We start from the raw sequence: 26,610 nt of genomic DNA on the forward strand, positions 1-26,610 counted from the left end.
CCTCTACCATTTGACTTACATTTGGAGCTGAATATTCTATTAATTTAGGAAAACAGTTGAGTATTTGGGAGCATTTAACCATCATTAAATTGGTACTTAAATGACAGTTCAGCATCTTGTTGATGTTATGCTCATCAAGCCTCCAATTTGTGCAGATTAAGTACCTATGAGTGTTTATTATTAAATCCAATGTAAGCATCGTTCCTTCATATGATCAGATGAGCTGTCTGTACGATGCTGTAAAGTAACAGCTGGCTTGATGACGAGAGGCTTAGTAGCTGTTTAATTTTCTGTTGATTAAAATGTTTAATTGATGATTTGTGAATTTCCATCATTGCCATACAAGATAGTGCAGAATCCCATTAATCCTGCCATTTTCATGAGAAATGGAGCCAGTAAGAAGTTGTAGTTATGACGTACTTAATGCTTTCCTTCCAAATTGAGTTGAAATTAGCTAGTTGTTTCCCACTTGGAATAATGGGAATTCCTGAACTTCTTGAGGTAAAATAGTTGAGAGTTGAGAATCTTATCCTCGCCATCGAGAACCCATCCTGCCTCTACGATCTGCTCCAGCCCTGTGTCTCTATGCGTACCTTACGCTCCTCTTAACACTGAACCTCTTTCCCTACACTCCATCACCTGAGATTTGCCAGTCTTGCAGCAGGCCTTGTCTCTTGATTCTAAGACTAAGGCCCTGAATCTTAGTAAAGGAAACTACGAAGGTGTGAGGCGCGAGTTGGCTATGACGGATTGGGAAACGTTACTTAAAGGGATGACGGTGGATAGGCAATGGCAAACAGTTAAAGAGCGCATGGATGAACTGCAACAATTGTTTATCCCTGTCTGGCGCAAAAGTAAAATGGGAAAGCTAGCCAAACCATGGCTTACAAGGGAAATGAGAGATAGCATTAGATCCAAGGAAGAGGCATATAAATTTGCCAGAAAAAAACAACAGACCTGAGGATTGGGAACTGTTTAGAATTCAGCAAAGGAGGACCAAGGGATTGATTAAGAAGGGGAAAATAGAGTACAAGAGCAAGCTTGCAGGGAACATAAAAACTGACTGTAAAAGTTTCTATGGGTATGTGAAGAGAAAAAAATTGGTGAAGACAAATGTAGGTTCCTTACAGTCAGAAACAGGGGAATTTATTATGGGGAACAAAGAAATGGCTGACCAACTAAATGCGTACTTTATTTCTGTCTTCGCAAAGGAGGACACAAATATCATACCAGAAATGTTGGGGAACACAGGGTTTAGTGAGTGAGAGGAACTGAAGGAAATCAGTATTAGTAGAGAAATGATGTTGGGGAAATTGATGGGATTGAAGGCTGATAAATCCCCAGGGCCTGATAATCTACATCCCAGAGTACTAAGGAAGTGGCCCTAGAAATAGTGGATGCATTGGTGGTCATCTTCCAAGATTCTATAGACTCTGGAACAGTTCCTACAGATTGGTGGGTAGCTAATGTAACCCCACTATTTAAAAAGGGAGGTAGAGAGAAAGCAGGGAATTATAGACCAGTCAGCCTGACGTTGGTAGTGGGGAAAATTCTAGAGTCCATTATCAAAGATTTTATAGCAGAGCACTTAGAGAACAGTGGTAGAATCGGACAGAGTCAGCATGGATTTACGAAAGGGAAATCATGCTTGACAAATCTACTAGAATTCTTCGAGGATGTAACTAGTAGAGTTGATGAGGGGGAGCCAGTGGTCTATTTGGACTTTCAGAAGAGATTAGCGTGTAAAATTAAAGTGCATGGGATTGGGGGTAGTGTATTGCGATGAATAGAAAATTGGTTGGCAGACAGGAAACAAAAAGTCGGGATAAATGGGTCTTTTTCCGAATGGCAGACAATGACTAGTGGGGTACCGTAGGGTTTGGTGCTAGGACCCCAGCTATTCACAATATATATTAATGATTTAGATGAGGGAGCTAAATGTAATATCTCCAAATTTGCAGATGACACAAAACTGGGTGGGAAGGTGAGTTGTGAGGAGGATGCAGAGAGGCTTCTGGGTGATTTGGACAAGTTAAGTGAGTGGGCAAATGCATGGCAGATGCAGTATAATGTGGATAAATGTGAGGTTATCCACTTTGGTAGGAAAAGCAGGAAGGCAGATTATTATCTGAACAGCTATAAACTGAGAGAGGGGAATATGCAGTGAGACCTGGGTGTTCTCGTACACCAGTCGCTGAAGGTAAGCATGCAGGTGCAACAGGCAGTTTAAAAAAAGGCAAATGGTATTTTGGCCTTCATAGCGAGAGGATTCAGGTACCGGAGCAGGGATGTCTTGCTGCAATTATACAGGGCCTAGGTGAGGCCACACCTGGAATATTGTGTGCAGTTTTGGTCTCCTTATCTGAGGAAGGATGTTCTTGCTATAGAGGGAGTGCAGCGAAGGTTTACCAGATTGATCCCTGGGATGGTGGGACTGACATATGAGGAGAGATTGAGTCGGTTAGGATTAGATTCGCTGGAGTTCAGAAGAGTGAGGGGGGATCTCATAGAAACCTATAAAATTCTAACAGGACTTGACAGGGTAGATGCAGGAAGGATGTTCCCGATGATGGGGGAGTCCAGAACCAGGGGTCATAGTCAAAGGATACGGGGTAAAACATTCAGGACTGAGATGAGGAGAAATTTCTTCACCCAGAGAGTGGTGAGCCTGTGGAATTTGCTACCACAGAAAGCAGTTGAGGCCAAAACATTGTATGTTTTCAAGGAGTTAGATATAGCTCTTGGGTCTAAAGGGATCAGGGGATATGGGGCGAAAGGGGGAACAGGTTGTTGAGTTGGATGATCGAAGGGCCGAATGGCCTACTCCTGCTCCTATTTTCTAGGTTTCTATGTTTCCTTCAATTGATGTCATGTATCCACCACTGACAGCCATTCCTTTAGCCACTATGCCCCACAGTAACTCCATCCTTTGGCATCTCCACTTCTTCATCTCTTTCCCTGCCTTAGAAAAAAAAATTCTTAAAAACACTTTCCCTTTCTCCCTTCTGCCTGATTTCTTCTCTCTGAGCCACTGGTCTCAAAATAATTCTGAGATGTCTTAATATATATTGAGTGCTGTAAGTTGCATTATTTGCATGACATCACCAAATTACTGGGGCCCTGATCTTGACAAATACATTTTTGTAAGTTACATTTTTAGAACTAGCAGACCCCTGTGGCAGTGCCAACAGTGTGTCTGTTGTTTCAGTATTGCTTCTTCGATCTGTCTGTCTCTTCTCTCCTTTTCATTGGGGAAGTACTAAATAGTAGGGAACGTTGCTGCTTAAGAAGGAGGAGAGATCTGGTCTGGGCCACAACCAGCACATCATGGGTAGCTTTTGCACTGCAAACGGTGGAGGTCTGAAAGCCAGATCCTGGACTGTTGCAGCTCCTGTCCTCCCCCTATCCAACTCACACCCCCACCAGCTGCAACAGCTCCTCACCCAACAACCTGAGTGCTTAACAGTTGTTTCATCCCCTCTACAGGACTCTGTGTCCTCATTTGCTGTTACACTTCTCTCTACCCCCCCACCAGGATCCCAAGACCCCACCATTTGCTGCACCATCTTCCACCACCCAGACTCCAAGCTGACACACTTCTATCTTCCAGAAGTCTTCTTTGGTCTGAGTTTTAGTTGCTTCCCTGCAAAAAGCTGATTACTGCTCCAGGCAGGAGCAACTTTAAGATTAAGCACTTTGAGTTTTGGCCGACAGCAAGAAGCAAGGTGGAGGCTTCAGATAGAGTGGCGCCTCCTAGCATGGGGATGCAAACCTCAAGCTGGGAGGTCTGCGAGATAAATAAATCACAATCTCATAGGAATTTACAGTACTGATGGAGGCCATTCAGCCCATTGTATTCATGCCAGTGGACAAGTAGCCATCCAGCCGAATCACACTTTGCAGCACTTGGTCCATAGCCTTGTAGGTTACGGCACTTCAAGTGCATATTCAAGTACATTTTAAATGTTATGAGGGTTTCTACCTATACCACCCTTTCAGGCAGTGAGTTCCAGATCCCCACCATCTTCAACCACGGGAAATAGGGCATTCTTTTCACTCTATTTAGACCCTTCATAATTTTATACAATTCAGTTGGATCTCCCCTCAGCCATCTCTGTTCCAAAGAAAACAATCCTGGCCTATCCAATCTTTCCTCATAACTAAAATTCTCCAGTCCAGGCAATATCTTCGTAAATCTCCTCTGTACCCTTTCTAGTGCAGTCTCATCTTTCCTATACTGTGGTGACCAGAACTGCACGCAGCATTCCAGCTGTGGCCTATGAGTGTTTTATACAGTTCCAGCATAACAACCCAGCTCTTATATTCTATGCCTTGGCTAATAAAGGCAAGTATCCCGTTTGCCTTCTTGACTACCTTATCTACCTGTGGTTGTGCACTCCAAGGTCCCTCTATTCCTCTACACTTCTCCATTATCCTAACGTTTATTGTGTATTTCCTTGCCTTGATAACCTTCCCCAAATGCATTACCTCACATTTCTGTGCATTGAACTCCATTTGCCACGGTTCCACCCACCTGATTAATCCATTGATATCTTCCTGCAGTCAACAGCTATCTTCTTCATTATCAACTACAGGGCCAATTTTTCTATCATCTGCAAACTTCTTAATTGTACCCTCTACATTTAAGTCCAAATCATTGATATATTCCTCAAAATTCAAGGCACCTAGTACCTGCGTACCCTGCGGAACCCCACAGGAAACAGCTTTCCAGTCACAAAAACATCCATTGACTTTTGCTTCCTGTCTCTGAGCCAATTTCGGATCCAACTTGCCACTTTGCCTTGAATCCTTTGCTTGTACTTTTGTGACCAGTCTGTCATAGGGGACCTTATCATAAGTCTTGCTAAAATCTATATAGACTACGTCAAATGCAGTTGACCCTCATCGACTCTCCTTGTTACCCCCTCAAAAAATACAATCATGTTAGTCAGACACAAACTTCCCTTAACAAATCTGTGCTGACTGTCTTTGATTAATCCATGTCTTTCTGAATGACGATTTATCCTGTCCCTTAGAATATTTTCCAATAACATTCACACAACCGAAGTTAGGCTGACTGACCTGTCTATCCCTTTCCCTTTTTTAAACAATGGTACAACATTAGTTGTCCTCCAGTCCTCTGGCACCACACCTGTAGCAAAAGAAAATGATGGTCAGAGCCTCTTGCTTCCCTTAACAGCCTCGTTCGTCTGGGCCTGGGGATTTATTCACTTTTAATGAATATACAATGGATGGTAGCCTAGGAAGTACAGAGGGTCAGAGGGACCTTGGTGTACATGTCCATGGATCACTGAAGGCAGCAGCACAGGTAAAAGGTGGTTAGGAAGGCATATGGGATACTTGCCTTTTTTTAGCCAAGGCATAGAATATAAGAGCAGGGAGGTTATGATGGAGCTGTATAAAATGTTAGTTAGGCCACAGCTGGAGTACTGTGTACAGTTCTGGGCACCACACTATAGGAAGGATGTGATTGCATGATTGCACTGGAGAGGGTGCAGAAGAGATTCACCAGGATGTTTCCTGGGCTGGAGCATTTCAGCAATGAAGAGAGACTGGATAGGCTAGGGTTATTTTCCTTAGAGCAGAAAGGCCGAGGGGGGACCTGATTGAGGTATACAAAATTATGAGGGGCATAGATAGGGTAGATAGGAAGAAACTTTTTCCCTGAGCGGAGGTGTCAATAACCAGGGGGCATAGATTTAAGGTGAGGGGATTTGAGGAAAAATATTTTCACCTAGAGGCTGGTTGGAATCTGGAACACAGTGTCTGAAGGGATGGCAGAGGCAGGAACCGTCACAACGTTTAAGAAGTATTTAGATGAGCACTTGAAACGCCATTGCATACAAGGCTATGGGCCAAGTGCTGGAAAATGGGATTAGAATAGATAGGTGCTTGATGGCCGGCATGGACACGATGGGCCGAAGGGCCTGTTTCTGTGCTGTATCACTGTATGACTCTAAAGATGTTAAACCCCTTAAAACTTCCTTTCTTACTAAGTTAATTTCATCTAATATTTCACACTCCTCCTCCCTGATTGCAATGCCTGTAACATCCCTCTCTTTTTTTCAAACTCAGATACAAAGTATTCATTAAGAACCGTACCAAGGCCCTCCACCTACACACAGACTACCCTTATGATCCCTAATGGGCATTACTCTTTCTTTAGTTCCTCTTTCTCTTTAGGTATTTCTCAAAAATGTTTGCATTTTTCTTGATTTTACTTGCCAATATTTTTTTCATGTCCTCTCTTTGCATTTCTAATTTCCTTTTTAATTTCATCCCTACACTTTTTGTATTCCTGTAGGCTTTCTGCAGTATTGAGCCCTCGATATCTGTCATAAGCTTCCCCTTTTTCTTTTGTCATGCTCACGAAAGGGACAGTTATGACTGTAAAAATGAACTGATGAAGTAAACTCCAAAAAATTGACACACTTTTGCTACAGAAAGATGCAGTAAGAGGTCAAGTGACCACTCCTCTTCTGCAAATAGACATAGTGACAATTGGAGACTAAACCCATCATCACATCTGGATTAGTCCTGGGGAAGGCACATTAAAATGCTAAACAGCCCATTCAATGCTAAATGGTTCCTATCTCCAAGAATTGGGTTGGCAAAGGCCTTCACAGACAGGGAGACTCTGGATTCAAAGCCAAGATAACAGGTGGGACATAACACCACCTTATCAAGTTCAGCCACATTTAAACTCCATTGTGTAACAATGGCCCCACGTTCAAACGTTGTCTGAACACACTAGGGGAGAGCATCTATGGTCACCCGACCGAAACCACCTGACGAGGTTTTTTTCCTTTTAAAATAAAGAGACTTCTCTGAAGGACAGACAGCCAGGAAGCTAGAAATCCATTCCAGCCAAGAAGAAGACCCTGCCTGTAACATCTTTAAACCACATAGGCAGAGATACTGCAAGGTGACCTTGAAAACTCCACACCTGAGAAATTGTAACAGGCTTCTCGTCACCCACTTTGACTGCATCTTAACCAAAGGAGTCTGCAATACTTCAGTGAACCAAGAAAAGAAATACCAGCCCGCACTGCTGTTAAAAAAAAAAAATTCTCCCTGAAATCCAAGAATATTTCAAAGTGACCTCTTTTGCAACAATCGGACTTAAATGCATGCTATCTTCTAATCTTTATCTCCTGTGAATGAATGAGTAGGTGAGGTTGCGAATATATTTTTCGGGTATTGTTTAATAACTAATTTATTTTAATTTTAATCCTATGAGAAAACCTGTTGTTTGTCTATTTATTTGATATCTAAAACACTTGGACTAAAGCAATATTTTTTCTTTAAACACTGTCGACAGTCTTTTGAGAGTGAAAAGTGGAAGTCATCCAAACCATCTCTCCCTTGTCCATAACGTTTTATCCTCTTCTACCAAAGTGCTCCCCAACTGATACCCCTTCCACCTGCCCAGCTTCATTCCCTAAAACTAAGTCCAGAAGCACTCTTGTTAGGCTTGTTAAATACTGACTAAAAAGCTCTTCTGAATGCATTTTAAGAGTTCTGCTCCCTCTATGCCTTTCACACTAATTCTATCCCAGTTAATATTAGAGTAGTTGAAATCCCCCACTATTACTGCCCTATTGTTATTGAACTTCTCAGAGATTTTCCAACATATTTGCTTTACTATCTCCTGCTGACTGTTTGGGGGTCGATAGTACTCCCAGTCGTGTGATTGCCCCTTTTTTGTTCTTCTGTTCAACCCGTATCGTCTCATTTCATGATCCTTCTACTATATCGACACTTTTCACAGCTATAATTGTTTCTTCAATCAAGATTACGACGCCCCCCCCCCTTTTTTTAATCTCCCTCACTATCTTGTCTGAAAACCCTGTAACCAGGAATGGTGAGCTGCCATTCCTGCTGTTCTTTCAGCCATGTCTCAGTCATTATATTATATCATACCCCCACCTGCCAATCTGTGCTCTCAACTCATTTGCCTTATTCCTTAGGTTTCTTGCATTGAAGGATATACCATTTAGCACTGCCAAACTTGCTTCTTGTCTATTTTCTAGCCTTTGTTTCTTCTGCATTCCAAACACGATTACTAATTTTCTGCCTTCCATTTCCAACTTTTCTTCTCTGCCTTCTACTCTCAGGTTCCTATCCCCCTTGCCGAGCTAATTTAAACCCTTGCCAACAGCACTAACAACCCCACTGCAAAGATATTGGTCCTGATCCTATTGAGATGCAACCCGTCTGGCTTGTACAGATCCCATCTCCCCCAGGAACTGTCCTAATGCCTCAGGAATCTAAAGCCCTCCCTCTTGCACCTCCCTCCAGCCACATATTCATCAGCTCTATCTTTCTATTTCTGTACTCACCAGCATGTGGCACCAGGAGTAATCCAGAAATTACTACCTTTGAGGTCCTGCTTTTCAATCTCTCCCCCTAGCTCCCTAAAACTCTGCCTTCAGGACCTCTTCTCTCTTTCTACCTATGTCAGTGGTACCGATATGGGTCCTGACCTCTGGCTGTTCCCCCAACTGCCTCAGAATATCCTGTAGCCACTCAGTTACATCCTTGACTTAAATGGGAATTTTAAACCTTACCAACTTTCTCATTTCAAGAATTTTTGATCATTTTTCCACACAAATGATTTGGAAATAAAACTGATTGTCAATGTTGCTTTATTATGGAGAGAGTATTCTCACAAGCTTAAAAAAAAGGCATTTAGACAAACAATTGTGGAAGTTGTTCCTTCCAGAGACACAGTTATGAGCTACATAAAGAAAAAGAACACATCATATCCGTTGTGTTGGGAAGTCACTTATTCCTGTCTGTCTGTGAAGAGGGACCCAAAAGGACGGAGGTGTTTTAAAATAGGAATGCTGTGAAGATAGTTATGTTTGTTATAGGGTAAGCTGTGACGGCTTTCACTGAAGCAAAGAAGTTATACATCCTGGAGTATAGTCAGCAGCCACCTTATTAAAGTCCATTAACATGACTTTTTGATATGAACTAGTGTAGAATGTTTTTTATGTTTTATTATAAGTTGTACATGAAAAACTTGGAGCTCCATGTTTGAATCCTTCCAATCGGGTTTCCGCCCCGCCACATAACTGAAACCGCTTTTATCAAAATTAAGAATGACATCTTGTGTAACTGTGACAAAGGTAACTTTCCCTCCTTGTCCTTCTCGATGTGTCCGCAGCCTTTGACATTCGCCTCCAATGCCTGTCCATTGTCATCCAGCTGGGCGGGACTATTTTCACCTTGTTCCATTCTTATCTATCTGGTCATAGCCAGAGTATCATTTGCAATAGCTTCTCTTCCTGCTCTCTCCTTTTTCTTATCTATATCTGGCCCCTCGGCGATATCATTCGAAAGCACAGCATTAGTTTTCACATGTACACCGATGACATCCAGCTTTAGTTCACCACCGCCTATGTCGACTCCTCCACTGTTGTTAAGTGATTAGATTGCTTATCTGACATCCTATACTGGATGAGCAGAAATTTCTTCTAATTAAATATAAGGAAGACTGAAGCCATTCTTTTCACTTCCTGCTCCAAACTCAGTTCCCTAGCTACTGACTCCAATCCTCTCCCCAGGAACAGTCTGAGATTAAGCAAGTCGGTTTGAAATCTTGGTGTCACATTTGACCCCGAGATAAGCTTCTGACCTCATATTCATGCCTTCACTAAGACTGCCTATTTTCACCTTGTAATGTCGCCCTACTTCACCCATCTCAGCTCATCTGTTGCCGAAATCCTCATTCATGCCTTCGTTATCTCTAGTCTTGACTGTTCCAATGCAATCCTGGCTGTTCCCCACATTCTGCCCTCTGTAAACTTGAGGTCATCAAAATCTCTGCTGCCCCTGTCTTAACTTGCACCAAGTTGCTGGCCTGCATTGGCTCCCAGTCACGCAGTGTCTTGATTTAAAAATTCTGAACCTTGTTTTCAAATCCTTCCTTGGCCTTGCCCCTCCCCATCTCTGTAATCTCCTCCAGCCTCACAACCCTCTAAGATATTTAAGCTCCTCTATTCTGGCCTCTTAAGCAACCCTGATTGTAATCGCTGCACCATTGGTGGCCACACCTTCAGTTGCCTAGTTCCTAAACTCTGGAATACCTTTCCTGCACCTCTCTACCTCACATTCCTCCTTGAAGTCATTCCTTAAAACCTATCTCTTTGACCAAGTTTTTGGTCATCAGACCCTAATATCTCCTTATGTGGCTTGGTGCCATATTTTCCCCATAATCCCTTGGTTCCCCAAGAGACCAAAAATCTGTCTCTATGCCTTGAATATACTCAACGATGTAGCATCTACAACTGTCTGGTGTAGAGAATTCCAAAGATTCACATTCCTCTTTGAAGAAACTTCTCATCTCAGCCCTAAATGATCGACCCCCTTATCCTGTTGCTGTGCCCTTGTATTTTAGGTTTCTCTGCCAGGGTAAACAACCTCTCAGTGTCTACCGTGTCAAGCCCCTTCAGAATCTTGAATGTTTCAACAAGATCACCTCTCACTCTTGTAAACTCCAGAAAGTATAGGCTCAGTTTACTCAACGTCTCGTCATAGGACAACCCTCTCATCCCAGGGACGAATCCTCATCATAGATTCTTTATTTTGGGAAATATGACGATGAAAGTTGGGTTTGCTGTTACTAAATAGAAAAATTTTGGAAATATAATTTTATGATCCCAACTTTAGTTTTAAAGTAATTTTCCTTAATTAGTGTTTAAAAAACACACAGAAGCTTAGAGGAGAGACCGATGATCCGTGATACCACAGCTTTGCTTAACTGGTCACTAACCATTACTAATAGTAAATGGCATTTCATATTCTCCCGAATTATAATATGGGTGGAGTTGTCCCTTAAGGTCTTAGCAAAAGGAAATGAGATTGGCATGCAATTATACTTCTGAATAGTCCTGCATCCAAAATCATTTTACTTTTATATTAGGTAAAAAAAAATTACTAGTGCAGCTTAAATTGCAAATGCAAAATGGCTTCAGACAAAAGGGCTATTTGTGAATGTATCTCTTGGGAATGCTGTTTTCTTTATCTATCAGAAGATGGAAACGAAATTGTAACCCGGTGCTCATTGGATCTCCTGCCCGATTGGGGGAGGGTAAGGGAAATGTCATAAATTTATGGTATTGGCAGATTGCAATATTTAAAATCTGTAGACTTCAAGTTATGTTTATTCTCTTATCATGTTACATTAGGAAAAATGGATTAAATAAAGTTTATTAATCCCATTGAGCTTGTTTCTTTCACTGACCATGTACTAACAGCTCTGTCATGAATTATATCCCACGTAGCTAATTACCTTTCACAGAACTGTTACAGCACAGAAGGAGGCCATTCGACCTGTTCCGTCTGTGCTGGCTGTCCAAAAGAGCAATTTACCGAGTGCCACCCCCCCACCTTCTCCCCTGAGCTCTGCACATTCTTCCTTTCCAAGTAACAATCCAAATCCCTCTTGAATGCCTCGATTGAACCTGCCTCCACCACACCCCCAGGTGGTGCATTCCAGATCCTAACCACTCGGTACGTGACAAAGTTTTTCCCCATGTCGCCATTGCTTCTTTTGCCAATTACTTTAAATCTGTGCCCTCTTGCTATCGATCCTTCCACCAATGGGAACAGTTTTTCCCAATCTACTCTGTCCAGACCCCTCATGATTTTGAACACATCTATCAAATCTCCTGTCAATCTTCTCTTCAAGAAAAACAGTCCCAACTTCTCCAATCTGTCCACGTAACTGAAGTTCCTTATCTCTGGAACCATTCTCGTGAATCTTTTCTGCACTCTCTCTAATACCTTCACATCTTTCCCAAAGTGTGGCTCCCAGAACTGGGCGCAATACTCTGGTTGAGGCTGAACGAGGTCCTGCAGGGGGACAAAGTACAGTTCAGGAACAGGCCATTCGGCCCTCCAAGCCTGCGCCGATCTTGATGCCTGCCGAAACTAAAACCTTCTACACTTCGGGGGTCCGTATCCCTCTATTCCCATCTTATTCATGTATTTGTCAAGATGCCTCTTAAACGTCTCTATGGTACCTGCTTCCACCACCTCCCGCGGCAGCAAGTTCCAGGCACTCGCCACCCTCTGTGTAAAGAACTTGCCTCGCACATCCCCTCTAAACTTTGCCCCTCTCACCTTAAACCTATGTCCCCTAGTAACTGACTCTTCCACCCTGGGAAAAAGCTTCTGACTATCCACTCTGTCCATGCCGCTTATAACTTTGTAAACCTCTATCATGTCGCCCCTCCACCTCCGTCGTTCCAATGAAAACAATCCGAGTTTATCCAACCTCTCCTCATAGCTAATGCCCTCCAGACCAGACAACATCCTGGTAAACCTCTTCTGTACCCTCTCCAAAGCCTCCACGTCCTTCTGGTAGTGTGGCGGCCAGAATTGCATGCAATATTCTAAGTGTGGCCTAACTAAAGTTCTGTACAGCTGCAGCATGACTTGCCAATTTTTATACTCTATGCCCCGACCAATGAAGGCAAGCATGCCGTATGCCTTCTTGACTACCTTATCCACTTGCCTTGCCACTTTCAGTGACCTGTGGACCTGCACACCCAGATCTCTCTGCCTGTCAATACTCCTCAGGGTTCTGCCATTTACTGTATACTTCCCACCTGCATTAGACCTTCCAAAATGCATTACCTCACATTTGTCCGGATTAAACTCCATCTCCCATTTCTCCGCCCAAGTCTCCAACCGATCTATATCCTGCTGTATCCTCTGACAATCCTCATCACTATCCGCAACTCCACCAACCTTTTAGTCGTCTGCAAACTTACTAATCAGACCAGCTACATTTTCCTCCAAATCATTTATATATACTACAAACAGCAAAGGTCCCAGCACTGATCCCTGCGGAACACCACTAGTCACATCCCTCCATTCAGAAAAGCACCCTTCCACTGCTACCCTCGGTCTTCTATGACTGAGCCAGTTCTGTATCCATCTTGCCAGCTCCCCTCTGATCCCATGTGAGTTCACCTTTTGTACCAGTCTGCCATGAGGGACCTTGTCAAAGGCTTTACTGAAGTCCATATAGATAACATCCACTGCCCTTCCTTCATCACTTCCTCAAAAAACTCAATCAAATTAGTGAGACACGACCTCCCCTTCACAAAACCATGCTGCCTCTCGTTAATAAGTCCATCTGTTTCCAAATGGGAGTAAATCCTGTCCCGAAGGATCCTCTCTAATAATTTCCCTACCACTGACGTAAGGCTCACCGGCCTATAATTTCCTGGATTATCCTTGCTACCCTTCTTAAACAAAGGAACAACATTGGCTATTCTCCAGTGCTCTGGGACCTCACCTGTCGCCAATGAGGATGCAAAGATTTCTGTCAAGGCCCCAGCAATTTCTTCCCTTGCCTCCCTCAGTATTCTGAGGTAGATCCCATCAGGCCCTGGGGACTTATCTACCTTAATGCTTTGCAAGACACCCAACACCTCCTCCCTTTTGATAATGAGATGACTGAGACTATCTACACTCCCTTCCCTAGGCTCATCATCCACCAAGTCCTTCTCTTTGGTGAATACAGATGCAAAGTACTCATTTAGTACCTCACCCATTTCCTCTGGCTCCGCACATAGATTCCCTTCTCTGTCCTTGAGCGGGCCAACCCTTTACTTCAGTAAAGTCTTTGACAAGGTCCCTCATGGCAGACTGGTACAAAAGGTGAAGTCACACGGGATCAGATGTGAGCTGGCAAGATGGATACAGAACTGGCTCGGTCATAGAAGACAGAGGGTAGCGGTGGAAGGGTGCTTTTCTGAATGGAGGGCTGTGACTAGTGGTGTTCCGCAGGGATCAGTGCTTGGACCTTTGCTGTTTGTAGTATATATAAATGATTTGGAGGAAAATGTAGCTGGTCTGATTAGTAAGTTTGCGGACAACACAATGGTTGGTGGAGTTGCGGATAGTCAGAGGATACAGCAGGATATAGATTGGTTGGAGACTTGGGCGGAGAAATGGCAGATGGAGTTTAATCCAGACAAATGTGAGGTAATGCATTTTGGAAGATCTAATACAGGTGGGAAGTATACAGTAAATGGCAGAACCCTTAGGAGTATTGACAGGCAGAGAGATCTGGGCGTACAGGTCCACAGGTCACTGAAAGTGGCAACACAGGTGGATAAGGTAGTCAAGAAGGCATACGGCATGCTTGCCTTCATCGGTCGGGGCATAGAGTATAAAAATTGGCAAGTCATGCTGCAGCTGTACAGAACTTTAGTTAGGCCACACTTAGAATATTGCATGCAATTCTGGTTGCCACACTACCAGAAGGACGTGGAGGCTTTGGAGAGGGTACAGAAGAGGTTTACCAGGATGTTGCCTGGTCTGGAGGGCATTAGCTATGAGGAGAGGTTGGATAAACTCGATTGTTTTCACTGGAACGACGGAGGTGGAGGGGCGGCATGATAGAGGTTTACAAAGATATGTGTAGCATGGACAGAGTGGATAGTCAGAAGCTTTTTCCCAGGGTGGAAGAGTCAGTTATTAGGGGACATAGGTTTATGGTGAGAGGGGCAAAGTTTAGAGGGGATGTGCGAGGCAAGTTCTTTACACAGAGGGTGGTAAGTGCCTGGAACTTACTGCCGGGGTAGGTGGTGGAAGCAGGTACGATAGCGACGTTTAAGAGGCATCTTGACAAATAGATGAATAGGATGGGAATAGAGGGATCGGGTCCCCGGAAGTGCAGAAGGTTTTAGTTTAGACAGTCATCAAGATTGGCGCAGGCTTGGAGGGCCGAATGGCCTGTTCCTATGCTGTACTGTTCTTTGTTCGTTGTTATTTTAATCTAACTCCCCCATTCACACATATACACTCAAAAATAACAGTAGTTAACTGGTTTTAAAAAATGAAGTTTTTAAAAATTAGCTGCTTCTTAAGAATAAATAAAAGACAAGTAAGTCTTTACAGATTACGGTACTGAATAATGAGGTCTTCTAATGTGAAAATAATCAAATCTTACTTGAAGTCTCCACGTGAATTTGATGAAAATAGTCCTTCAGTAGGTAGGCATTCATCTCTTCAGCTGCAGCAGGCATTAAACAGTTCTTTGAACAATGAGCACAGCAATACAAATGGTTTCTTGAAAAAGAAGGCTTTTCTTTACTCAGGGAATTAACTTGACTTGTTGAATTTCTGCCGAGAGAGAATAAACAGCTCCTTTCCCTTCAGTACGTCTCGCTGGAAAGTCTGGTTCAAACCGTTTTTTGCCAGTTTTTACACACTGTTAAGTGGAAACATTACATCATGTGACCTCTCCTGCTGTTGCCCAGGGTAACAAAAATGTAGCTGCTGCACACTGTGTCTCAGAAATTCCAGAGCTTTCTCTCCCTTAAAGGTGCACTGTTTTTAACAGTGTCTTAAAGGCACACCCATTGTTCTTAATCCGAAGAGAAAAATAATTACAAATCCGTGATACTGTGTATTAATATATGTAGCTTCCAGTACATGCAAATGCGCCACACTGTGAGCTCTACTGATGATCTTAAATTGGTTGTCAGCGTAATTCTTAGCATACTGAGGATTAGTTAGCAAATGTTGTCCAATTGCAGAATCACATCTAATGTTGGACACTGTGTTTTGAGTTTTGCAAGCATGGTCTGGTTGGGTACAGCCTGTACCGTGCCCGTTGCGAACAGCGGAAGGGACATGAACCGCCATTCTTTGGGACGTACAGCCTATAAACCTAGCATCACACTGGCATTGGAATTCACATATGACATTACTCATTTGTGTGATAGGCAGGACATCTTTTTGGCTTGACGGCAGCATCCTGTTAGTGGCGAACACCACAGGTGTTGCTACGGCATAGTAGCAGTGTGAAACAGCTAGCTTCACCTATTGCTGAAATTTTGGGGGTATGTTACCCTTTCAGGGTAATTTGAGGTAAACTGGGCACTTTTCAGGGCCGAAAATAATGGCCTTATGCAATGACTTAGTGGCAAGGTGCACTGTTTTTAACAGACTCTTAAAGGCATACACACTGTTATTAATCTGAGGAGAAAAATAATTACAAGTCCGTGACACTGTATTCATATATGTAGCTTCCAGTACATGCAAATGCGCCACACTGCGAGCTCTACTGACAATCTTAAAGTTCTGGAATTTCTGTGACACAGTGTGCAGCAGCTACATTTTTGTTACCCTGGGCAACAGCAGGAGAGAGAGGTCACATGATGTAATGTTTCCACTTAACCGTGTGTAAAAACTGCCAATAAACGGTTTGAACCAGACTTTCCAGCGAGGCGTATCTGATCAGATCATTTCTCATATATTGCACAAACTTATGATTGAATAATTTTGACCCTCTACATCTTTCCAGCTAGTTGGTGGTCTATAAACTACACTGAGCAATATAATTGTACCTCTTTTGTTCCTCAACTCTAGCCAAATAGATTCTGTCCTTGACCCCCCCTCTCTCCAGCACTGCAATGTTCTCCTTAATCAAAACTGCCACCCCTCCCCCTTTCCTTCCTTTCCTGTCTTTCCTGATCACCTTCTTTCCAGGAATATTTAGTACCCAGTCCTGCACTTCTTTGACCCAGGTTTCCGTGATTGCCACAACATCATATGTCCGCATGGCTATCTGTGCTTACATCTCACCAACCTTATTTACCACACTCCACGCATTCACATACATGCGCAGTAACCCTAATTTAACCTAATTCATAACCTTTTACATTTCTAATACTTGCCAGTTCTGAAGAAGGGTCACTGACCTGAAACATTAACTTTGCTTCTCTTTCCACAGATGCTGCCAGACCTGCTGAGTGTTTCCAGCATTTCTTGTTTTTATTATAACCCTAATTTAAACCTTATTACTTTCCCTCTTACTCTGACCCCACCTAATACTTAACTATTTCCTACTCCAGCACAATCTATCTCTTCCAATTCTCTGTGCACCTTGATGTTCCTCTCTTGTATTATCTCCTGGTTCTCACGCCCCTGCCAGGTTAGTTTAAAACTTCCCCAATAGCACGAGCAAATCACCCTGAAGGAAGTTTGTCCCAGCTCTGTTCAGGTGCAACCCGTCCGGCCCGTACAGGCCCCACCTTCTCCAGAACTGGTCCCAGTGTCCCAGGAGTTTAAAGCCTCCCTCCTGCACCATCTTCCCAGCCCCTCGTTCATCTGCTGTAACCTCCTATTTTTATACACACTTGCATGTGGTATCGGGAGTAATCCGGAGATTACTACTATTGAGGTCCTGCTTGCTAATTTCTTACCGAGCTCCCTAAATTCTGACTGCAGGACTACATACTTCTACCTACCTATGTTGTTGGTACCATTGTGGACAATGTCCGCTGGCTATTCACCCGCCCCCCTCAGGGTGTTCTTCAGCTGTTCAGTGACATCCTTGACCCTAGCTCCATGGAGGCAACACGCCATCCTGGACTCACGTCTAAATGCCTGTCCATTCCCCTATCGAATCTCCTATCGCTATTGCTTTCCAGTCTTTTTTGTGCCCCCATGTGCAGCTGAGCCACCCATGATGCCATGGACGTGGCTCTGTCTGCACTCCCCAGATGAACCATTACTTTCCTCAGTATTCAGAACTGAATATCAGTTGGAGAGTGAGACACACTCAGGGGGTTCCTGCACTACCTGCCTGTTTCTTCTTGGCTGTCTGGTGATTAGCTGTTCTCTCTCTCCGTGCATACTCTTAAGCTGCGGGGTGACCACATCTATAAACGTGCTATCCACGAAGCTCTCCACCTCACTGATGCGCTGCAGTGACGTCAAGTTCTGAAACCTGGAGCTTGAGCTGCTGCAACTGACAACACTTCCTACAGATATGGTTCTCCAGGACACGGGATGTGCACTCCAGAAGTCAGAGCAGCCATGCCATTCCTTTACCTATTAGATAATAAACCTTGCTGCTACTAATAAGCTTTGCTACTACTAATAAACCTTGCTATTACTAATAAATACCTGAGTTTCAAGAGAGAAAAAAAGAAAAAGAAAGAAAAAATACTCACCAACCAATCAGGTACCTGCTTCCTAGTCACGTCACACATGATTCTCTTTAGAACGCTGTCCGTCAGCTCTGAACCCATATATGACCTAGCTGTTTTCTAGTCTGCCACTCTGGCTCTGCTCCCTCGCAGACCCACTGTTTTCTAATCTGCCACTCCACCTATAATTTTAATGTAATACTTATATCTTCCAATAAAAACAACTGCCCCCATTTAAAGAGAGAAAAAAACTTAAAACTCACTAACCGCTTACCTGCCTGCTCAGCTAATTAATGCTTCCAGGCTTCAACTCTTTCGTCTTGCTGCTGGTCTCTGGCTCACTTTCCGAGGCCACTCCTTTTTTGTCAAAGGTCAGAGCAGCACCTCCTTTCTCACTGCACCGAATTCCCACACTTAACAAATTCCTCAGCTCATACTCTGTCTCAAGCTGCTATCTTCGTGTTTGCTTACCTCATGTGCCTGGCAAGACCACCTGTATTTATGCTAGCTGAAATTCTACGGAGCTGAGTCATGCACCGCTGACTAGAGAAACCTGTTCTAACAAGCTACCTAATTAACTAACTGTAGCTGCCTCTCCAGTAGGGAGCTTGTTTATCCCTGACTAATTTTGAAAGAAACAACTTTAACAGTAAATTGCATTTAAATGCTAAATGCAAACTTGATTAGCTTTTAGCAAGAGATTAACCCTCAAAATCAGACAAGGCCACAGGATGGAAGACGGTCTCATACCCAACGACCTGCTGCATGGTGAGGTAGCTGGGGCCAGACAACAAGTGGGCACCCAAACCTCCGCTTCAAGGATGCATGCATGCGTGACATGAAGGCCGTAAATGTCGACTATCGTACTTGGGAATGAGCTGGTGAAAGAGGGAAATGGCGACACATCCTGTGGACTGGTGTGCACTACCATGATGACCAGTTGCTACAGCAGCTTGGCAACAGGCAGCAACGTAAAAAATAACAACTGACAGCGTCACTTGGCAGCTTCATGTGCAGCACTTGTTGCAAAACCTGCCTCTCAAGGATTGGCCTTCACAGCCATCAGCAAAGGTGCACCAAGAGAAGACATCCCACCTAAATGGATTGTTTGCTGCATGTCCATCATCTTTAGTAAACTGAAGGATGCCAACCAACCAAACCAACCCTTAAAATTAACCCTTAAAATTCCCACACTTACCAAATTCCCAAGTTCACAATGTGCCTCATGCTGCAATCAGTCACAAGCTGCTACCTTCGTGCTTGCTTCAAAAAGCAAAAAGTTGTGGAAAATTTCTCCTAGAACTCCAAAGATAATAAAGCAAAACTCCATACTATCTACTAATGTTGACTGGGGTGGAGGTGGGGGAGGTGGCGGGGTATAGCTAATACTGAGAAGAATGTGACGTAATACAAGAAGACATTAGAAATTTGTAGATTGGGCAGTTAAGGGGCATAGATAAGTATAAGGTGCTGCACTCTAGTAGGAAAAGCAGAAACATCACCTACACCTTCGAAGATAAGAAACTGAATGGGGTAGAAGAGCAAAGGGATCTTGGGATACAGGAGACCAAGCGTTGACAGTAGCATCGTTGGTCAGCAAAGCAATTAAGAATGCAAAAGAAACCTGGGATTTATTTCTAGGAGTATAGCATTCAAAAGTAGTGAAGCTATGTTAAATTTATATCGGACTCTGGTCAGGCTGCACTTATAGGGTACTACGTGCAGTTGTGAACTCCATACTATAAAAAGCACTGGAGAAAGTGCAAAGAAGACTTACAAAAATGGTACCAAAATGAGGTGTCAAACTGGTGAAGCTACAACCCAGGACTGCCATGCATGCTAAACAGCATAAGCAGCAGGCGATAGAGCTAAGCAATCCCACAACCAACGGATCAGCTCTGCAGTCCTGCCTCATCCAGTCGTGAATGATGGGGGAGCCCAGCACATCAGTGAAAAAGGCTGAAGCATTTTCAACAATCTTCAGCCAGAAGTGCCAAGTGGATGATCCATCTGGGCCTCCTCCTGAGGTCCCCAGCATCACAGATACCAGTGTTTAGCCAATTCGATTAACTCTGCGTGATATCAAGAAACGACTGGATACTGCAAAGGCTGCGGTCCCTGACAACATTCCGGCAATAGTACTGAAGACCTGTGCTGCAGAACTTGCCGCACCCCTAGTCAAGCTGTTCCAGTGCAGCTGGCATCTACCCAGCAATGTGGAACATTGCCCAGGTATGTCCTGCAAACAAAACGCAGGACAAGTCCAACCCGGCCAATTACCGCCCCATCAGTCTACTCTCGATCATCAGTAAAGTGATGGAAGGTGTCATTGACAGTGCTATCAAGCGGCACTTGCTTAGCAACAACCTGCTTAGTGATGCTCAGTTTGGGTTCTGCCAGGGCCACCTAGCTCCATACCTCATTACAGCCTTGGTTCAAACATGGACAAAAGAGCTGAACTCAAGAGGTAAGGTGAGAGTGACTGCCTTGACATCAAGGCAGCATTTGATCCTGTATGGCATCAAGGAGCCCTAGCAAAACTGAAGTCAATGGGAATCAGGGGGATAACTCTCCACTGGTTGGAACGTACCTAGCGCAAAGGAAGATGGTTGTGGTTGTTGGAGGTCAATCATCTCAGCTCCAGGACATCACTGCAGGAGTTCCTCAGGGTATTATCCTAGGCCCAACCATCTTCAGCTGCTTCATCAATGACCTTCCTTCAATCATAAGGTTAGAAGTAGGGATGTTCACTGATGATTACACAATGTTCAGCACCATATGTGACTCCTCAGATACTGAAGCAGTCAGTGTAGAAATGAAGCAAGACCTGGACAATATGGCTTGGGCTGATAAGTGGCAAGTAACAATCGCGCCACACAAGTGCCAGGCAATGACCATCTCCAACAAGAGAAAATCTAACCATCTCCCCGTGACATTCAACGGCATTACAATTGCTGAATCCCCCACTATCAACATCCTGGGGGTTACCATTGAACAGGAACTGAATTGGAGTAGCCATATAAATAACGTGGCTACAAGACCAGGTCAGAGGCTAGGAATCCTGCGGTGAGTAACTCACCTTCTGACTCCCCAAAGTCTGTCCACCATCTACAAGGCACAAGTCAGGAGTGATGGAATACTCTCCATTTGCCTGAATGGGTGTGGCTCCAACAACACTCAAGAAGCTCGACACCATCCAGGACAGAGCAGCCCGCTTGATTGGCACCCCATCCACAAACATTCACTCCCTCCACCACTGACTCACAGTGGCGGCAGTGTGTACCATCTACAAGATACACTGCAGCAACGCACCAAGGCTACTCAGGCAGCACCTTCCAAATCCGCGATCCCTACCACCTAGAAGGACAAGGGCAGCAGATGTGTGGGAACAACACCACCTGCAAGTTCCCCTCTAAGCCACACGCTATCCTGACTTGGAACAATATCGCCATTCCTTCACTGTGTCTGGGTCAAAATCCTGGAACTCCCTTCCTAATAGCACTATGGGTGTATCTACCCCACATGGATTGCAGCAGTTCAAGAAGGCAGCTCACCACCACCTTCTCATGGGCAATTAGGGGTGGGCAATAAATGCTGGCCTGGCCAGTGATGCCCACATCCTATGAAACAAATAAAAAAAAGAATATATGTATTTTTATAGAAATGCAAAATATAACAAAGTTTAAGACAGGCCTGGATTAAATTGTACCCATCACCCCTGTGCTTGCTGACCTACGTTGGCGCCTACTTTGATTTTAAAATTCTCATCCTTGTTTTCAAATCCCTCCATGGTCTCACCCCTCCCTATAACCTCCTGCAGTCCTACAATCTTCCGAAATAACTCCAGCTCTGTTTTTTTTGAGCATTCCCGATTTTAATCACTCCACCATTGGTGGCCATGCCTTCAGCTTCCTGGATCCTAATTCTGGAATTCCCTCCGTAAGCCTCTCTACCTCTTTCTCCTCCTTAAAGATGCTCCTTAAAATCTCCCTCTTTTACCAAGCTTTTGGTCATCTGTCCTAATATCTCCTGATGTGGCTCAGTGTCATATTTTGTTTGATAACGCTCCCGTGAAACGCCGTGGGACTTTTTACTATGTTAAAAGCATCGTATAAATAGAAAAGCAAAATGCTACAGATGCTGGAATATCTGAAATGAAAATATAAAATGCTAGAAATACTCAGCAGGTCTTGTCAGCATCTGTGGAGTGTGAAACTGAGTTGATGTTTTACGTCAATGACCTTTTTTCAGAACAGTACAAATAGAAGTTGTTGTTGTTGTTGATGGCAAAAGATCAGCTCATTGGACACATATGCACACAGCATCCAAAAAAACAGTGCTCCTTTTGTGGTAGCGCATCCAATGCCACAATACCTAGGAGCCATGAATTTCCTGTCCCCAGTGAATCAACTTCAAACAGCTTCATTCTGTCTTTCCTCCACGATCTTCCCCAGCCCTAAAAGCTTCTCTCCTCCAATTCTGGTCTCGTGTGTTCCCGCCACACATCGGCACTCTTCTTAAGTACCTTCGTCTTCAAAAGTCCCGCCTCAAAACCCAACACACCTGCTTTCACTTCTGTTCCAATTCTTGTTCGATGTCCCCTGAAATCCTATAAAGCTCCTTGGGATGCTTGTCACGTAGGCAGTGCTACTAAGTGTAAATTGTTTTCCTTTTTAAAAAAAAATTCAATACTTCCATAAAATCAATCCTGTGTTGGAAACAAGATTGTCTACATCATGGTAATCTACAGAAAAAGAAATCAAGCAGCAGGCCTGCATTGCTCACTCTTGTTATGCACTCAAGTGTTGTTTTAACCCACCAAATCCTCTCTGACAACCCTTAATTGTTTAAATCTCAAAGCAAAAATAGAGAGATTTAAATTTGATTAATAATTATCATTTATAATTGCATAGCTAGCAAATACTCCAAAGAAGTCTCGGTGGGGTGGGGGTGGGGGGAGGTGGGCTTTACCAGATAATAAAGGAATATAGAAGCTAAAGTATTCCTGGGTATGAACGGGTGACAGAGCTGAAATTAGGTGAACCAGGCTCACGGAAAGAGCAGCATGATTTTACAAGATTTTTATCAAGAATAATTTTCTGTAATATGATAATTACTTCACCAGCTTAGTAATTACAGGTCATCTTCATTTGTTTCCTATCAGTTAATTCTGATGGCTTAATTCCTTTTAGGGAAATTGGTGGCCAGCCGCCACTGATTATTTTGTTAAGTGTTATTTGAATAGACAGGACAGAGAGTTATTAATCAGCCCGTTTCCAATTAGCATCATGTTTAACCCAGTGATGGACACCCCAAGGTGAAGTATTCATAATACTTTTTAGATTGCTATTAGTCAATTTAGCTCCTCTCAACTAAATTATAATTAAATATCCTATTTCTTCACACTTTCACTTCTCCCAATGTTTTTGTGATTTAAAAAGCTACCTCAACTGTTAATTTGAAAATAAGACAAAAATAGCTGCTGAAAAATGCAAGTGTATTCTCGCATTGTTACTATAAAAACATTAGCTCAGAGTAAGAATAATGTAAGAAAGAAAAACCACATTAGTTAAAATATTGGTTAATAAACCTCTGATTTGACCGTTAATGCCACTGCATAATTAGAATTAGACGGCAGATGGTGTGTGAGAAAAATATACTTGAAGATTGCTTCCAAAAGTGTTAACATTAATGCCATAAAATCTTGTGTATGAAAGACATCAAAATTTTAGTTATCAGGGAATCAATCATTGCCAGATTGTCAGTTACATTTTTAGTTTCAAAAACATTTTTTAAGTCACACCAGTTTATAAGTATGTATCCATTGCATTGTACAGTATATTACAGTTGAAATGGTTATGGACATAATATGAAATACTTGGCCTCCTTTAGATAGAAGATGGTAGTGATGATTAGTCAGCCAGGGATGTTATTTGCAGCAGAGGCCAAGATAGCCATGTCTTTCTCTCTTCTCTCTATCTCTCCCTCTCTTTCTCTCTCCCTCTCTTTCTCTCTCCCTTCCTTTCTCTCTCCCTCCCAGTGCACATGACTGACTTCTTTCTCCCCTCCCTCTTTTCTCTTTCTCTCTCACCTCCTATTTCCCCCTCCCCTCCTCTCCTCCCTTGCTCTCCCCCTCTCCTCTCTTACTCTTGCCCATGACTTCTTTGGCCTCCTTATCTCGAGAGACAATGGATAAGCGCCTGGAGGTGGTCAGTGGTTTGTGAAGCAGCGCCTGGAGTGGCTATAAAGGCCAATTCTAGAGTGACAGGCTCTTCCACAGGTGCTGCAGAGAAATTTGTTTGTCGGGGCTGTTACACAGTTGGCTCTCCCCTTGCGCCTCTGTCTTTTTTCCTGCCAACTACGAAGTCTCTTCGACTCGCCACACTTTAGCCCCGTCTTTATGGCTGCCCGCCAGCTCTGGCGAACGCTGGCAACTGACTCCCACGACTTGTGATCAATGTCACAGGATTTCATGTCGCGTTTGCAGACGTCTTTAAAGCGGAGACATGGACGGCGGTGGGTCTGATACCAGTGGCGAGCTCGCTGTACAATGTGTCTTTGGGGATCCTGCCATCTTCCATGCGGCTTACATGGCCAAGCCATCTCAAGCGCCGCTGACTCAGTAGTGTGTATAAGCTGGGGATGTTGGCCGCCTCGAGGACTTCTGTGTTGGAGATACGGTCCTGCCACCTGATGCCAAGTATTCTCCGGAGGCAGCAAAGATGGAATGAATTGGGACGTCGCTCTTGACTGACATACGTTGTCCAGGCCTCGCTGCCATAGAGCAAGGTACTGAGGACACAGGCCTGATACACTCGGACTTTTGTGTTCCGTGTCAGTGCGCCATTTTCGCACACTCTCTTGGCCAGTCTGGACATAGCAGTGGAAGCCTTACCCATGCGCTTGTTGATTTCTGCATCGAGAGACAGGTTACTGGTGATAGTTGAGCCTAGGTAGGTGAACTCTTCAACCACTTCCAGAGCATGGTCGCCAATATTGATGGATGGAGCATTTCTGACATCCTGCCCCATGATGTTTGTTTTCTTGAGGCTGATGGTTAGGCCAAATTCATTGCAGGCAGCCGCAAACCTGTCGATGAGACTCTGCAGGCACTCTTCAGTGTGAGATGTTAAAGCAGCAAAGAGGAGTTCCCTGATGAGGACTTTCTGTACGTTGGACTTCGCTCTTAGACGGGCAAGGTTGAACAACCTACCCCCTGATCTTGTGTGGAGGAAAATTCCTTCTTCAGAGGACTTGAACGCATGTGAAAGCAGCAGGGAGAAGAAAATCCCAAAAAGTGTGGGTGCGAGAACACATCCCTGTTTCGCGCCACTCAGGATAGGAAAGGGCTCTGATGAGGAGCCACCATGTTGAATTGTGCCTTTCATATTGTCATGGAATGAGGTGATGATACTTAGTAGCTTTGGTGGGCATCCAATCTTTTCTAGTAGTCTGAAGAGACCACGTCTGCTGACGAGGTCAAAGGCTTTGGTGAGATCAATGAAAGCAATGTAGAGGGGCGTCTGTTGTTCACGGCATTTCTCCTGTATCTGACGAAGGGAGAACAGCATGTCAACGGTCGATCTCTCTGCACGAAAGCCACACTGTGCCTCAGGGTAGACGCGCTCGGCCAACTTCTGGAGCCTGTTTAGAGCGACTCGAGCAAAGACTTTCCCCACTATGCTGAGCAGGGAGATTCCACGGTAGTTGTTGCAGTCACCGCGGTCACCTTTGTTTTTATAGAGCGTGATGATATTGGCATCGCGCATGTCCTGGGGTACTGCTCCCTCGTCCCAGCACAGGCATAGCAATTCATGTAGTGCTGAGAGTATAGCAGGCTTGGCACTCTTGATTATTTCAGGGGTAATGCTGTCCTTCCCAGGGGCTTTTCCGCTGGCTAGAGAATCAATGGCATTACTGAGTTCCGATTTTGTTGGCTGTATGTCCAGCTCATCCATGACTGGTAGAGGCTGGGCTGCATTGAGGGCAGTCTCAGTGACAACATTCTCCCTGGAGTACAGTTCTAGGTAGCGCTCAACCCAGCGGTCCATTTGTTTGCGTTGGTCAGTGTTTATGTCCCCTGATTTAGATTTGAGGGGGGGCGATCTTCTTGATGGTTGGCCCAAGAGCTCTCTTAATGCCATCATACATTCCTCTGATGTTTCCAGTGTCTGAGGCCAGCTGAATATGACTGCGTAGGTGTTGCCAGTAGTCGTTTGCGCAGCGCCTGGCTGTTCTTTGTGCAGTGCTTCTGGCTGCTTTAAGTGCTGCGGATGTTAAATCGCTGCGGGCTTTCTTGTAGTTCAACAGTGCAATGCGCTTAGCGGCTATGACAGGTTCCAGGTTTTCATTATGAGATTGAAACCAGTCTGCATTTCTCTTCGCACTTTTGCCGTAGGTGGTCAAAGCTGACTCATAGATGGCGTCTCTGATGTGGGCCCACTTGGTATCAGCATCCCCTGTGGGAGTGTTTTGAAGGGCTGTTACAAGTGAATTTAGAAATTTTTGTAACAGCTGTGGGTAAGAAATTCTGCTCGTGTTGATGCGCGGGTGGCCCTTCTGCTTGGAATGATGCAACTTCTTTGGTCTGAGTCTAACCTTGCTGCACACCAGGGAGTGGTCG

At 44.1% G+C, this 26,610-nt stretch overlaps 1 protein-coding gene across 3 annotated transcripts in view; it reads left to right on the top strand.

The window, feature by feature from the left end:
* The window catches only part of lin52 (lin-52 DREAM MuvB core complex component), a 94,948-nt gene that overhangs the window by 51,646 nt on the left and 16,692 nt on the right, over window positions 1-26,610 (top strand). The window contains exon 6 of one of the 3 annotated variants that reach the window (XM_068038654.1): window positions 6,841-7,224. The exons of the other annotated variants lie outside the window; for them this stretch is intronic. Within the exon in view, the coding sequence (XP_067894755.1) occupies window positions 6,841-6,842 (2 nt within the window). The 3' untranslated portion in view covers window positions 6,843-7,224. Of the gene's footprint in view, window positions 1-6,840; window positions 7,225-26,610 lie in introns of those variants that run through there. 3 annotated transcript variants of the gene reach the window in all.

This window comes from Heterodontus francisci, chromosome 9, assembly GCF_036365525.1.
Source record: "Heterodontus francisci isolate sHetFra1 chromosome 9, sHetFra1.hap1, whole genome shotgun sequence".
Classification (NCBI taxonomy): domain Eukaryota; kingdom Metazoa; phylum Chordata; class Chondrichthyes; order Heterodontiformes; family Heterodontidae; genus Heterodontus; species Heterodontus francisci.